This window comes from Carcharhinus amblyrhynchos, chromosome 1 (assembly GCF_965287045.1).
Source record: "Carcharhinus amblyrhynchos chromosome 1, sCarAmb.v2.hapA, whole genome shotgun sequence".
NCBI classification, from domain to species: Eukaryota; Metazoa; Chordata; class Chondrichthyes; order Carcharhiniformes; family Carcharhinidae; genus Carcharhinus; species Carcharhinus amblyrhynchos.
In genome coordinates, this window is record NC_137324.1 from 5566866 (window position 1) to 5581115 (window position 14250).

At 47.0% G+C, this 14250-nt stretch overlaps 1 protein-coding gene across 1 annotated transcript in view; it reads right to left on the minus strand.

Moving 5' to 3' along the window:
- c20h2orf81 (chromosome 20 C2orf81 homolog) overlaps window positions 1–14250 on the minus strand; it is a 53694-nt gene that overhangs the window by 4305 nt on the left and 35139 nt on the right. The window contains exons 2-4 of the mRNA XM_080189424.1: window positions 3973–4200; window positions 2901–3110; window positions 883–1062 (exon numbers count right to left, since the gene is read on the minus strand). Of these exons, the coding sequence (XP_080045550.1) occupies window positions 883–1062; window positions 2901–3110; window positions 3973–4194 (612 nt within the window). The 5' untranslated portion in view covers window positions 4195–4200. The remainder of the gene's footprint in view (window positions 1–882; window positions 1063–2900; window positions 3111–3972; window positions 4201–14250) is intronic.

Here is a 14250-nt window from a genome sequence, read left to right on the forward strand (position 1 = left end):
CATTCAATCCCAATCGACTGGGATTTTTAATGGCCCACGCACTGCTATATTTGGCACATGGGACAATCATCCTTCGTACTATGGCATGATTTATGACCCAGGATGGGGTGAAATGTCCAGAACATGTTTCAAAGTTGAAGAGTAAGGTATTGCCATCAGTTTGTAGTCACATTAGACACAGATTGTGGCATTTCTTGTGTGGAAATATCCTTTGATGTCAACTCTCAGGGAGTTTGTTTCAAACCGCCCTCCCACACCCACACTGGTCCCGGCTGCCCACTCTCCAGCCTCCCCCTAATACAGAGTGGCTCACACTGGCTGCCAGTTCATTGGTCTGTCACAGTGTAAACCCCTGTTGAAAGCCAATGAGAGGAGGGAGAGAATTTCATGTCCACTTCCTGCCCCACTGGAAATTCAGACCCATATAACTTGTTTCTTTTTGTTTTAATTTATCCCTAGCTGTACAACTCTTGGTGCAGTGTGCGTGTGGCATGAATCTATGAATAAACAGTACTTCTGATTTCATCCGACAGACAATTTGCTGCGAGTCACTTTTGGGTTTGGGGAAACAGGCCTCAGCCAATTTCAACTCTTAAAACACTTCTTATGGAGAAATGGTGAGAAAATAAAGCAGTTCAATTTGCCTCTCTCCCCTCTCTGTAACAGAAACTCAACTAGAAACCCAGCCCATCCCATGGGAACTATCCCCTCTTTCCCCAGTACTGCTGTTGGTCCTCGATGAGTCAAAGTTTTTTGACTCTCTGGTCAATTTACATTTGGCTCAGGCAGTGATGCACAGATCCTCCGAGTCTGAATCAACAATAAACTTCACCTGGAATAACCAGTTCCTTAGCTCAGAGTTTTATTTGGACTCTTTGTTACCTTTTCTGAATGTAGGTAGTAGCCCATTAGCTCTCTGCACAGTGGAGACATGGCATTCACCCCTTGGTGTTGGGGCTGATCACTCCCACACACTGGTCTGGCTTTGGCGCCAGCCACAGTCTGGCCTTCATCCTCACTTCCCAAACAAACGCCGTCTGCAGGAGCCTTCTTGACAGTTTCCTAATTGAAAACACGTGATTGTTAAAATAATTTCATTCTCACAGTTTCAAATCCCATCTGGTCATGCAAATGTCATTAGTAACCATTATACCTCCACAGTTAGATAATCAGAGATTCGAGCCTCACACCAGAAATGTAAGCACAGGTCAACACGCTCACTGCCAGTACTGAGGGAGTGCCGCACGGTCAGAGGGTCAGTACTGAGGGAGTGCCGCACTGTCAGAGGGTCAGTACTGAGGGAGTGCCGCACTGTCAGAGGGTCAGTACTGAGGGAGTGCTGCGCTGTCAGAGGGTCAGTACTGAGGGAGTGCCGCACAGTCAGAGGGTCAGTGCTGAGGGAGTGCCACACTGTCAGAGGGTTAGTGCTGAGAGAGTGCCGTGCTGTCAGAGGATCAGTGCTGAGGGAGTGCCGCGCTGTCAGAGGGTCAGTGCTGAGGGAGTGCCGCATTGTCAGAAGGTCAGTACTGAGGGAGTGCCGCCCTGTTGGATGAGACGTTTAATCGAGGCACTTTGTGCTCTCTCAGGCAAATGTTGAAAATGCCAGGTCACTGCTGAAAAGATTAGTGGAGTTGATCTATCCAAAAATAACACCCAATTGCTACTGCTCATTGTGGAATTTCCTATATGAAAATGGGTTGCTTCAATTGCAGACTTGTAAAGCAGTCACTGTCATCAAATTGAGAGCAACATGTAAGTAAAGGCTGTTGGGGTGTATTGTGTTTCTGAGGGTGAAGGGTGTGGAGGTAGAGAACATGTCCATTAGAATGGAGGGATGGAGGAGGTCTGGGTGGGGAATGTGGTCCTCAATGTGAGAGGATGCAGGGTTTCACTGAGAATTGGAGCCAAGGGCTCCCGGTACTGGAGGGCAGGCGTTTGGTGAACAGCAGGGGGTTACCGAGCATGGAGCCCAGGGGTGGGGTAGGGGAGTCACTAAGAGTGGGTCGGTATCGTTGAGGTTTCGGTTGGAATTGCTGAGGGTGATGTGTCAGGTGTTGAGTGAGGATTCGGTGCTGGAGGGTCCCTCTGGATGTCTCAGTCAGCATGCTGTGCCACCGGAGAAGTCCCATTTTACAATGATTTGGGATGCCAAGGATCAGCAGGCACATGCTTGCAGGACAGGAGGAGGAAGAGCTGGGCAAGAGCAGCCTGGCTCATGGGGCATTTTAAAGAATCTTTAAACGTACAATTCCTTTAAAAATGCAGGACAATTAAATGTTCTGCCCAGGGGAGCAATGTGTCAGTGTGTGCATAGCCATTCCCCAACCAGCAATTTCCAAATTGGCTGAGGGAAGTTGGAGCTCAGGTATTGGAGAAAGCCACAGCAGTGAAGGAAGGAAATTCTGCGGCTGGAAGCTGGAACCAGGCCTGCAATGGTACCCCTCCAAACTGGCCCTCTGCACAACTTTTTCATCACTCTGCCATTGACTTAACCCAGGGAGACATTCTTAAGTCATTCTCTGGATATGGATGTTGTTCTGATGTAGAGATGCCCGCATTGGACAGGGGTAAACACAATAAGAAGTCTCACAACATCAGGTTAGAGTCCAACCTGGACTCTAACTGGTGTTGTGAGACTTCTTCCTATGGATGCTGTCCTGACAAGGCCCTGGACACGAGGGAGTATCCCAGCTCAATCACTTCCAAAGAGAGTTAGGATTCAACAGCATTATTGTGGGGCTGGAATCAGACACAACACATCCCGGCCAGATTTCAGGCACATTTGCCTTCCTAAAGGACTTTAATGAGCCAACCTACTGGTTCCATGCTATTTGCTGATAATCTCTGAATTATTAGGTCAGTCACATTCCTATTACAGATCTGATATCAAGCGGCAATACCTGTTTCCCCAGGTGTGGTGTTGATAGATCCCTTGTCAAAGGAACGGAGCCCTGGGACCAGCAGTCAGTGATGCAGGCAATGGGTTCCTCATCTTCCTGCCAGGTTGGCTCCAAATGAACATTCCTCTCTCCGGAGTCTTGCGTCAGGAACTGCCATTCAATAATCTGCAGGATAGCATCCTTGGCTTGAGAGATGGTGAATGGCAACAGCTGAAGAAGAGGCATGCCATGAAAGAGAAATGTTGCAGTGAACTGTCAGTGTAACAGTGCGCACTATGATGTGAGGTTCTATCCAAATAGCAAAATACCACTGGAGAAAAAATGCAGAGAACGCACCCAGAGAGTTCCGCACTCCCTGGGAACGCGCCCAGAGAATCCCGGGCTCGCTGGGAACGCGCCCAGAGGGTCCCGCGCTCGCCGGGAACGCGTCCAGAGGGTCCCGCGCTTGCTGGGAACGCGCCCAGAGGGTCTTGCGCTCGCCGGGAACGCACCCAGAGGGTCTCGCGCTCGCCGGGAACGCGCCCAGAGGGTCTCGCGCTCGCCGGGAACACGCCCAGGGGGTCCCGCGCTCACCGGGAACGCACCCAGGGGGTCCCGCGCTCGCCGGGAACGCGCCCAGGGGGTCCCGCGCTCGCCGGGAACGCGCCCAGAGGGTCCCACGCTCGCCGGGAACGTGCCCAGAGAGTCCCGTGCTCGCCGGGAACGCGCCCAGAGGGTCCCACGCTCGCCGGGAACGTGCCCAGAGAGTCCCGTGCTCGCCGGGAACGTGCCCAGAGAGTCCCGTGCTCGCCGGGAACGCGCCCAGAGGGTCCCGTGCTCACCGGGAACGCGCCCAGAGGGTCCCGTGCTCGCCGGGAACGCGCCCAGAGAGTCCCGCGCTCGCCGGGAACGTGCCCAGAGAGTCCCGCGCTCGCTGGGAACACGCCCAGAGAGTCCCGCACTCACCGGGAACGCGCCCAGAGAGTCCCGCACTTGCCAATGAACGCAGAAACTGTCCATGGCCCCTGCATACTGAAACAACTCTCACTCGCTCCATGAATCATAGTGTTGGTGACCTCGTGCTCGCCTTTACCTGCTTTTCAATGTAAACTTTGTAACAAGCATCCAGCGCTTGATTCACAATGTCATCGATGATGTCCCCAATGTGCATCTCATTCTCCTCATTGGCCACCATCAACTGCCAGTCATTTTCTGTCAATCGACCTGGGACAATTTCTACCTGTGGGGTGCTTACTGGTGCTGGAACTGTCCGAGATTTTTCGAGCCGAGACCTTTGTGCCGCAGAACGTGACATTGTTCCCTGTCATCAATGGTCATAAATCAGAGAGATCCGATCTACAAACTTTTACACATGCAACACACACGGACACGCACATGGACATTCACATCACCCATCCCGAACTGCCCTTCAAAACATGGTGGTGAGCCACCTTCTTGAACTGCTGCATCCATCTGGGACCAGTGACCTTAATTCAATTTGTTTTAAGATAGCTTTGGGGAATGATAGATCTGGCAAAAAATTAAATATCTAAATTGGGGCAAGGCCAATTTTGATGGTATCAGGTAGGAACTTTCAAAAGTTAATTGGGGGAAGGTAAAGTGACGTCTGGTATGTGGGAGGCTTTCAAAAGTGAGTTCAGGGTAAACACATCCCTCTTAGAGTGAAGGGTAAGGCTGGCAGAAGTAGGGAACCCTGGATGACTTGGGATATTGAGGCCCCAGTCAAGAAGAGAGGCACATGACATGGATAGGCATCTGGGATCAAGTGGATCTCTTGAAGAATATAGGGAGTGCAGGAGCAGAGTTAAGAGAGAAATCAGGAGGGCAAAAAGGAACATGAGATTGTTTTGGCAGATAAGGCAAAGGAGAATCCAAAGAGCTTCTACAAATACATAAAGGGCAAAAGAGTAATAAGGGAGAGAGTACGGCCTCTTAAGGATCAACAAGGTCATCTATGTACTGATTCTCAAGAGATGGGCGAGATCCTAAATGGATATTTCTCACCAGTATTTACTGTTGAGAAAAGGGAACTTGGGAAATAAACAGTGATGTCTTGAGGAGTGTACATATTGCAGGGAAAGAGGTGTTGGAAGTCTTAAAGCGCATCAAGGTAACTAAGTCCCCGGGACTTGTTGAAGTGTATCCCAGGACACTGTGGGAGGCTACGGAGGAAATTACGGGTCCCCTAGCCGAGATATTTGAATCATCGATAGTCACGGGTGAGATGCCTGAAGACTGGAGGGTGGCAAATGTTGTGCCTTTGTTTAATAAGGGTTGCAGGGAGAAGCTTGGGAACTACAGGCCCAGTGAGCCTCACATCTGTAATGGGTAAATTGTTGGAAGGCATTTAGAAATGCAAGGATTAGGGACAGTCAGCATAGCTTTGTGAGTAGAAAAGGAGTATAAAAAATGCAAGAAGCTACTTAAGAGGGAAATCAGGAGGGCTAAAAGAAAACATGAGGTTGCTTTGGCAGACAGAGTGAAGGAAAATCCAAAGAGCTTCTATAGGTATGTTAGGAGCAAAAGGATAGTGAGGGATAAAATTGGTCCTCATGAAGACCAGAGTGGTAGACTGTGTATGAAACCAAAAGAGATGGGGAGATACTAAATGGGTTTTTTGCATCCGTATTTACTGAGGAAACGGACATGGAGTCTATGGAAATAGGGCAAACAGGTAAGGAGGTCATGGAACCTTTACAGATTAAAGAGGAGGAGGTGCTGGCTGTCTTGAGGCAAATCAGAGTGGATAAATCCCCAGGACCGGACAGGGTATTGCCACATACCTTGAGGGAGCTAGTGTTGAACTTGCAGGGGCCCTGGCAGACATATTTAAAATGTCAATATTCACCAGGGGGCGGGGGGGTGTGCCGGATGATTGGAGGGTGGCTCATGTTGTTCCGTTGTTTAAAAAAGGTTCCAAAAGAAATCCAGCAAATTACAGGCCAGTAAGTTTGACGTTGGTGGTTGGCAAGTTATTGGAAGATGTGATAAGGGATAGGATCTACAAATATTTGGATAGACAGGGACTTATTAGGGAGAGTCAACATGGCTTTGTGCATGGTAGGTCATGTTTGACCAATCTATTAGAGTTTTTCCAGGAGGTCACCAGGAAAGTGGATGAAGGGAAGGCAGTGGATGTTGTCTACCTGATTTCAGCAAGGCCTTTGACAAGGTCCCCCATGGGAGGTTAGTTAGGAAGGTTCAGTCACTAGGTATAGATGGGGATGTTGTAAATTGGATTAGACACTGGCTCAATGGAAGAAGCCAGAGAGTGGTTGTGGAGGATTGCTTCTCTGAGTGGAGGCCTGTGACTAGTGGAGTGCCGCAGGGATTGGTGTTGGGTCATCTATGTCAATGATCTGGATGATAATGTGGTAAATTGGATCAGCAAATTTGCTGATGATACAAAGATTGGAGGTGTAGTGGACAGAGAGGAAGGTTTTCAAAGCTTGCAGAGGGACTTGGACCAACTAGGAAAATGGGCTGAAAAATGGCAAATGGAAGTTAATGCAGACAAGTGTGAGGTATTGCACTTTGGAAGGACAAACCAAAGTAGAACGTACAGGCTAAATGGTAGGACTCTGAAGGGTGCAGTTGAACAGAGGGATCTGGGAATACAGGTACAGAATTCCCTAAAAGTGGCGTCACAGGTGGATAGGGTCGTAAAGAGTGCTTTTGGTACATTGGCCTTTATAAATTGGAGTATCGAGTATAAAAGTTGGAGTGTTATGGTAAGGTTACATAAGGCATTGGTGAGGCCGAATTTAGAATATTGTGTATAGTTTTGGCCACCTAGTTGCAGGAAGGATGTAAAAAAGGTTGAAAGAGTGCAGTGAAGGTTCACAATGATGTTGCCGGGACTTGAGAAACTGAATTACAGAGAGAGATTGAATAGGTTAGGACTTTATTCCCTGGAGCGTCGAAGAATGAGGGGAGATTTGACAGAGGTGTTTAAGATTTTGATGGGTATAGATAGAGTGAATGCACTTTTTCCACTGAGGCTAGGGGAGAAAAAAAACCAGAGGGCATGGGTTAAGGGTGAAAGGAGAAAAGTTTAAAGCGAATATGAGGGGGTGGCTTCTTCACACAGAGAGTGGTGGGAGTGTGGAATGAGCTGCTGGATAAAGTGGTAAATGCGGGGTCACTTTTAACATTTAATAAAAACTTGGACGGGTTCGTGGATGAGTGGGGTGTGGAAGAATATGGTTCAAAGTGCAGGTCAGTGGGACTCGGCAAAAAATGGTTTGGCACAGACAAGAAGGGCCAAAAGGCCTGTTTCTGAGCTGTAATTTTCTATGGTTCTAAAACCATGTCTCATAAATTTGAAGGGGTAACCAAGAAGGTAGATGAGGGCAGTGCAGTAGATGTTGTCTACATGGACATTAGCAAGGCCTTTGCCAAGGTGCCGCATGTAGGTTGTTGCATAATGTTAAATCTCACGGGATCCAGGGTGAGGTATCTAAATGGATACAATGGACAGAAGCCAGAGGGTTGTGGTAAAGAATTGTTTTTCAAACTGGAGGCCTGTGACCAGCGGTGTGCCTCAGAGATCAGTGCTAGTCCATTGTTATTTGTGATTTAGATTAATAATTTGGATGAGAATATAGGAGGCATGGTTACTAAGTTTGCAGATGACACTAAGACTAGTGGCATAGTGGACAATGAAGAAAGTTACCTCCAATTGCAACGGAATCTTGATCAATTGGGCCAGTGGGCTGCCAAATGGCAGATGGAGTTTAATTTAGATAAATGTGAGGTGATGCATTTTGGTAGATTGAACCAGGGCAGGACTTACTCAGTGAAGGGTAGGGCGTTGGGTAGAGTTACAGAACAAAGGGATCTAGGGGTACGTGTTCATAGCTCCTTGAAAATGGAGTCACAGGTGGACAGAGTGGTGAAGTAGGCATTCAGCATACTTGGTTTCATCAGTCAGAACATTGAGTACAAGAGTTGGAATGTCTTGTTGAAGTTGTACAAGACATTGGTAAGGCCATACTTGGAATACTGTGTGCAATTCTGGTCACCTTATTATAGAAAGGATATTATTAAACTAGAAAGAGTGCAGAAAAGATTTACTAGAATGCTACCAGGACTTGATGGATTGAGTTATAAGGAGAGGCTGGATAGACTGGGACTTTTTTCTCTGGAGCATGAGGGGTGATCTTATAGAGGTCTACAAAATAATGAGGGGCACAGATCAACTAGGTAGTCAATATATTTTCTCAAAGGTAGGGGAGTCTAAAACTAGAGGGCATAGGTTTAAGGTGAGAGGGGAGAAATACTAAAGTATCCAGAGGGGCAATTCTTTCACGCAGAGGGTGGTGAGTGTCTAGAACCAGCTGCCAGAGGTAATGGTAGAGGAGGGTACAATTTTGTCTTTTAAAAAGCATTTAGATAATTACATGGGTATGATGGGTATCGAGGGATATGTCCAAATGCAGGCAATTGGGATTAGATTAGGAGTTTCTTAAAAAAAAGGGCAGCATGGTTGGGTCGAAGAGCCTGTTTCCATGCTGTAAACATCTATGACTCTATGACTATTACCAGACTATTGTCAGGACCCATAGCTTTTGCAGCATCCAGCCCCTTCAGTTGTTCTTGATGTATCTGGAGTGAATAGAGTTGGCTGGAGTTTGGCATCTGTCAGAGTCAGAATTTTGGCATTGCAATGCATCACGCAAGTGGAAGATTACCTGGACACTTTATTCTAAGAGGCAAATGAGTTTCATTCAAATCATTCATGCCACCTTTTTTTTAACTGCTAAGCTAGTCTCAATTGCCTGCATTTGACCTAACTGTCTAAATGCTTTTAGACAGAGAGGTCTGGGCATGTAGGTCTGCAAATCCTTAGAAGTGGCAGCACAGGTGGAAAAGGTGGTGGAGAAAGTTTATGGCATGCTTACCTTCATCGGACAGAGCACTGAGTATAGAAGTTGGCAAATTATGTTACAGCTATATAAAACATTGGTTAGGCCACATTTGGAATAGTATGTCCAATTCTGGTCACAACACTGCCAGAAGGATATGGAGACTTTGGAGAGAGTACAGAAAAGGTTGACCAGGATGTTGCCTGGTATGGAGGGTATTAGCTATGAGGAGAGATTGAGTAAACTGGGATTGTTCTCCCGGGAAAAAAGGAGGCTGAGGGACGACCTGATAGAAGTTTATAAAATTATTAGGTGTATGGATAGGGTGAAGAGTTGGAAGATTTTTCCCAGGGCAGAACTGACATCTACAAGGGGGCACAAGTTCAAGATAAGGGGGGGAGGGTTCAGTGGATATTGCAGAGGAAGTTTTTTACACAGAGGGTGGTGGGGCCTGGAATGCACTGCCAAGTGCAGAAACAGTAGTGACATTTAAGACTTACCTTGATAGACATATGAACAGACGGGGAATTGAAGGACATAAGTTGTTGGTCTAGGTAGGACAATGTGATCGGCACAAGCTTGGAGGGCTGAAGGGCCTGTTCCTGTGCTGAAGTGTTCTTTGTTATGAAAATATATCCCAGTAAGGAGGAAAGATTCTACGAGAGGAATAAACCAGCCATGGCTAACCAAGGAAGTTAAGGAAAGTATTAAGTTGAAAGAAAAAGCATATAAGGAGGCAAACATCAGTGCTAGCCCCAAAGATTGGGATAAATCCAGAATCCAGCAAAAGAGAACTCAAAAGATTATAAAAATAAACTACCAAGGGCAAACCAGTGAGGAATATAAAAAACTGACAATGAGAGCTTCTATGGATATATATAAAAAAAGAGGGAGGTCAAAGTTCTCAGAAAATGATCTGGGGAGATAGTTATGGGGAACAAAGAAACTGTGCAGGACTAAAAACAGATATTTTGCATCAGTCTTTATGGTGGAAGATACTTCGAACATCCCATTAATACTAAAGAATACAGTATTAAAGTACCATCATCATCATTGGAGAAGTTGTATTAGACAAAGTGATGGGGCTAAAGGCAGATAAGACTGCATCTTAGAATCTTAAAAGTATCTGCAGAGATAGTTGATGCATTGTAATTTCACAAAAATCCTTGGATTCTGGCTAAGTATTGGAGGATGGGAAAATTGCTAATGTGACACTCCTATTCAAAAATGGAAGGATTCAAAAAGCAAGTAAGTACAGCTGATCAGCCGAACATCTATCACTGGAAAATTGCTGGAATCAATTATTAAAGATTTGGAAAATAATCTACTCAAGCAGAGTCAGCATGGCTTCATGAAAGGGAATTGTGTCTGACTAATGAGATTTTCGAGGAAGACTCAACTAGAGTAAATTGTCCACAGTTCATTGTAAATTGTCCAGAGTTCATTGCTCCCTGGAGCAAATTGAGTGGGAGTGATTTGTGACTGGTGCAGTAAGATAAGTGATTTTGTTCTACTTTTATCTTTTCGCAGGTTTTTTTCTTTTTGCAAGTAGTTTAACTGTAAAGCGGAAGTGAGCCGCAGGGTGAGCTGGGAGGGCGCGCGAGATACAAAAGGAAGGCTGCACTATACAGCGGGCAGCGTCGGGAGCAGGCAGCGGAGTGAGAGGGAGCAGAGTGAAGGCTGAAAGGGCTTTGGCTCAACGGGCTTCAGTGAAAACAGGCAGAGGCAGGGCAGGTTGTGTTTTTGGTTCTTCCAAAACTATAAAGGAAGGGCTAAGTATGAGTTTGCTGCTTTCAGTGTGGGATGTCGGAGTTCCTGGAGACGCCTAGCCTCCCGGAAGTCCATATCTGTGCCAGGTGCGTGGAACTGCAGCTCCTGAGGGACCTTGTTAGGGAGCTGGAGCTGCAGCTCGATGACCTTAGTTAGTCAGGGAGAATGAGAAATTAATAGATAAGTTACAGGCAGGTAGTCACACCAGAGCCTCAGGAGGAAGACACGTGGGTCATAGTAAGGAAGGGTAAAAGTCAGAAGGGTGGCATACCAGAGTACCCCAGTGGCAGTCTCCCATAATAGTAAGGGCTGGGCGACAGATGGGAGAGGGGAGGGGAGTGTGCAGTCAGTGGAGGGATCCCCTGTGGTTGTCCCCCTCCAAAATAGGTACATTGTTTTGGATACTGTGGAAGGGGATGACCCTCCAGGGGTAAGGTACGATGACAAGATCGCTGGCACGGAGTCAGGCTCCATGGCCCAGAAGGGAAAGAAGGGGATTAGGAGAGCAATAGCGTTGGGAGACGCGATGGTTAGAGGCACAGACAGGCAGTTCTGTGGGCGCAAACGAGACTCCAGGAAGGTAGTCTGCCTCCCTGGTGCCGGGGTACTGCATGTCTCTGAGCGGATAGGAAGCATATTAAAAAGGGAAGGTAATCAAACAGATGTCATTGCACACATTGGTGAAAATGAAGTAGGCAGAAAGAGCAGGGGGATCCTAAGACAGCAATTCAGGGAGTTGGGTAGTAGGCTAGAAAGTAGGGACTGCTCCCAGTGCCTAGTGCTAGTGAGGCTAGGAACAGGGAGATTGTACAATTGAACGCATGGCTGAAGGACTGGTGCAGGAGGGAAGGTTTCAAATTCGTGGATCACTGGGAAGTCTTCAAGAGAGGATGGCACCTGTACAGAAAGGACGGGTTACACCCGCACTGGAAGGGCATGAATATTCTGGCTGGGAGTTTTGCTAGAGTGTTTCAGGAGGGTTTAAACTAATGTGGCAGGGGGTTGGGGATTAAAACAGTAGGTCAGTAAGCACAGAAGCTGGGGACGAGCTTGGGGCCAGGACAAAGCTAGCTAAGAAGAAGAGCATTCTGGAGGAGGATGACCTAAGTGGGCCTGGAGGTCTGGAGTGCATCTGCTTCAATGCAAGGAGCATTACAGGTAAGACAGACGAACTTAGGGCCTTAGTGCTTACGCAGAATTTGGATGTGGTTGCGGTGACGGAGACTTGGTTAAAAGGATGGGACTGGCAGCTGAATATTCTGGGGTATAAGTGTTTTAGGCAAGTCAGAGGAGGGGCTAAAAGAGGTGGGGGAGTAGCGATACTGGTTAGGGGGCATATTACATCATAGAACATAGAACATAGAACATTACAGCGCAGAACAGGCCCTTCGGCCCACGATGTTGCGCCGACCAGTTACAAAAACAATGACCCACGAGCCTATACCAATCCCTTTTCGTCCATAAACCTATCCAGAGATCTCTTAAACGCCCCCAAACTAGACGCATCTACAACTGCAGCAGGCAGGGCATTCCAATCCCTCACCACCCGCTGGGTAAAGAACCTACCCCTGACATCCGTCCTGTAGCTACCCCCCCTTAATTTAAAGTCATGCCCCCTCGTGCTAGCTTTCTCCATCCGAGGAAAAAGGCTATCACTATCCACCCTATCTAAACCTCTAATCATCTTATATGTTTCAATAAGATCCCCTCTTAGCCGCCTTCTTCCCAACGAAAACAACCCTAGATCCCTCAGTCTCTCCTCATAGGACCTCCCCACCATACCAGGCAACATCCTAGTAAACCTCCTCTGCACCCTCTCCAACGCCTCCACATCCTTCTTGTAATGCGGGGACCAGAACTGCACACAGTACTCCAAGTGCGGCCGCACTAGAGTAGTGTACAGTTGCAACATTACACTGCGACTCCTAAATTCAATCCCCCTACCAATAAACGCCAAGACACCGTACGCCTTCTTGACAACCTTATCTACTTGATTCCCAACTTTCAGGGATCTATGTACACACACACCTAGATCCCTCTGTTCATCCACACTATTCAAAGTCCTCCCGTTAGCCCTATACTCGACACATCTGTTGCTCCTACCAAAGTGAATTACCTCACACTTCTCCGCATTAAATTCCATCCGCCACCTCTCGGCCCAGCTCTGCAACCTATCTAAGTCTCCCTGCAGACTATGACACCCTTCCTCACAATCTACCACACCTCCAACTTTGGTGTCATCAGCAAATTTACTAATCCACCCAACTATACCCTCATCCAGATCATTAATAAAAATTACAAACAACAGTGGCCCCAAAACAGATCCCTGAGGCACACCACTCGTAACTGCACTCCATGATGAATATTTACCATCCACCACCACCCTCTGTCTCCTATCTGATAGCCAATTCCTGATCCAACTTCCTAGATTACCCACAATCCCATACATCTGCATTTTCTGCAGAAGCCTACCATGGTGAACCTTATCGAACGCCTTACTAAAATCCATGTATACCACGTCAACTGCCTTACCCCCATCCACCTCTTTGGTCACCTTCTCAAAAAACTCAATAAGGTTAGTAAGGCACGACCTACCTGCTACAAAACCATGCTGACTATTTCTAATCAATTCATTACACTCCAAATAACTATAAATCCTATCCCTAATAATTTTTTCTAAGACCTTGCCCACAACAGAAGTAAGACTCACCGGTCTATAATTCAGTGCAGAGGGTGGACAATTTAGAGGGGTCATGCAACGAGTCACTGTGGGTGGAGCTCAGAAATAGGAATGGCGCAGTCACTAAGCTGGGGGTATACTACAGGCCACCCAACAGCCCACGGAAAGTGGAGGAACGCATATGTAAGGAGATTCTGGATAGGTGCAGAAAAAATAGAGTTGTTGTAATGGAAGACTTTAATTTCCCTGGTATAGACTGGAAAGTGCTTAGGGCTGGGGGTCTGGAGGTGAGGAATTTGTAAAATGCATACAGGAAGGTTCTTTGGAACAATATGTAGATAGCCTAACTAGAGAGTGGGGCTATACTGGACCTAGTACTGGGTAATGAGCCCGGTCAGGTCACCAAAGTTTCAGTAGGGGAACATGTGGCAAATAGTGACCACAATTCTGTTAACTTTCAGATAGTAATGGACAAGGATGAATGTTGTCTTACAGGTAGGGTGCTGAATTGGGAGAAGGCCAACTGTAGCTAGATGAGGCAGGAATTGATGGCCATTGATTGGGAGAGGCTGTTCAAGGGTAAATCCACGTGGGAGGGTAAATACACGTGCGAGTCTTTTAAGGAGCAGTTGATGGGGCTGCAGGACAGGCATGTGCCTGTAAAAAGGAAGGATAGGAAAGGTAGGATTCGAGAGCCGTGGATAACCAGGAAATTGAGGATCTGATCAAAAAGAAAAGAGAAGCATACGTTAGGTCCAGGCAACTAAGAACAGACAATGCACTGGAGGAATACAGAGAAAGTAGGAAAGAACTCAAACGGGGAGTTAGAAGGGCAAAAAGGGGTCATGAAATGTTCTTGGCAGTCAGGATTAAGGAGAATCCTAAAGCATTTTATTCATACGTTAGGAACAAGAGTTGTCAGGGAAAAAATCAGACCTCTCAGGGACAAAGGTGGGGAATTATGCTTAGAGCCCAAGGAAGTAGGGGAGATCCTGAATGAATACTTTGCATCAGTATTCACAAAGGAGAGGGA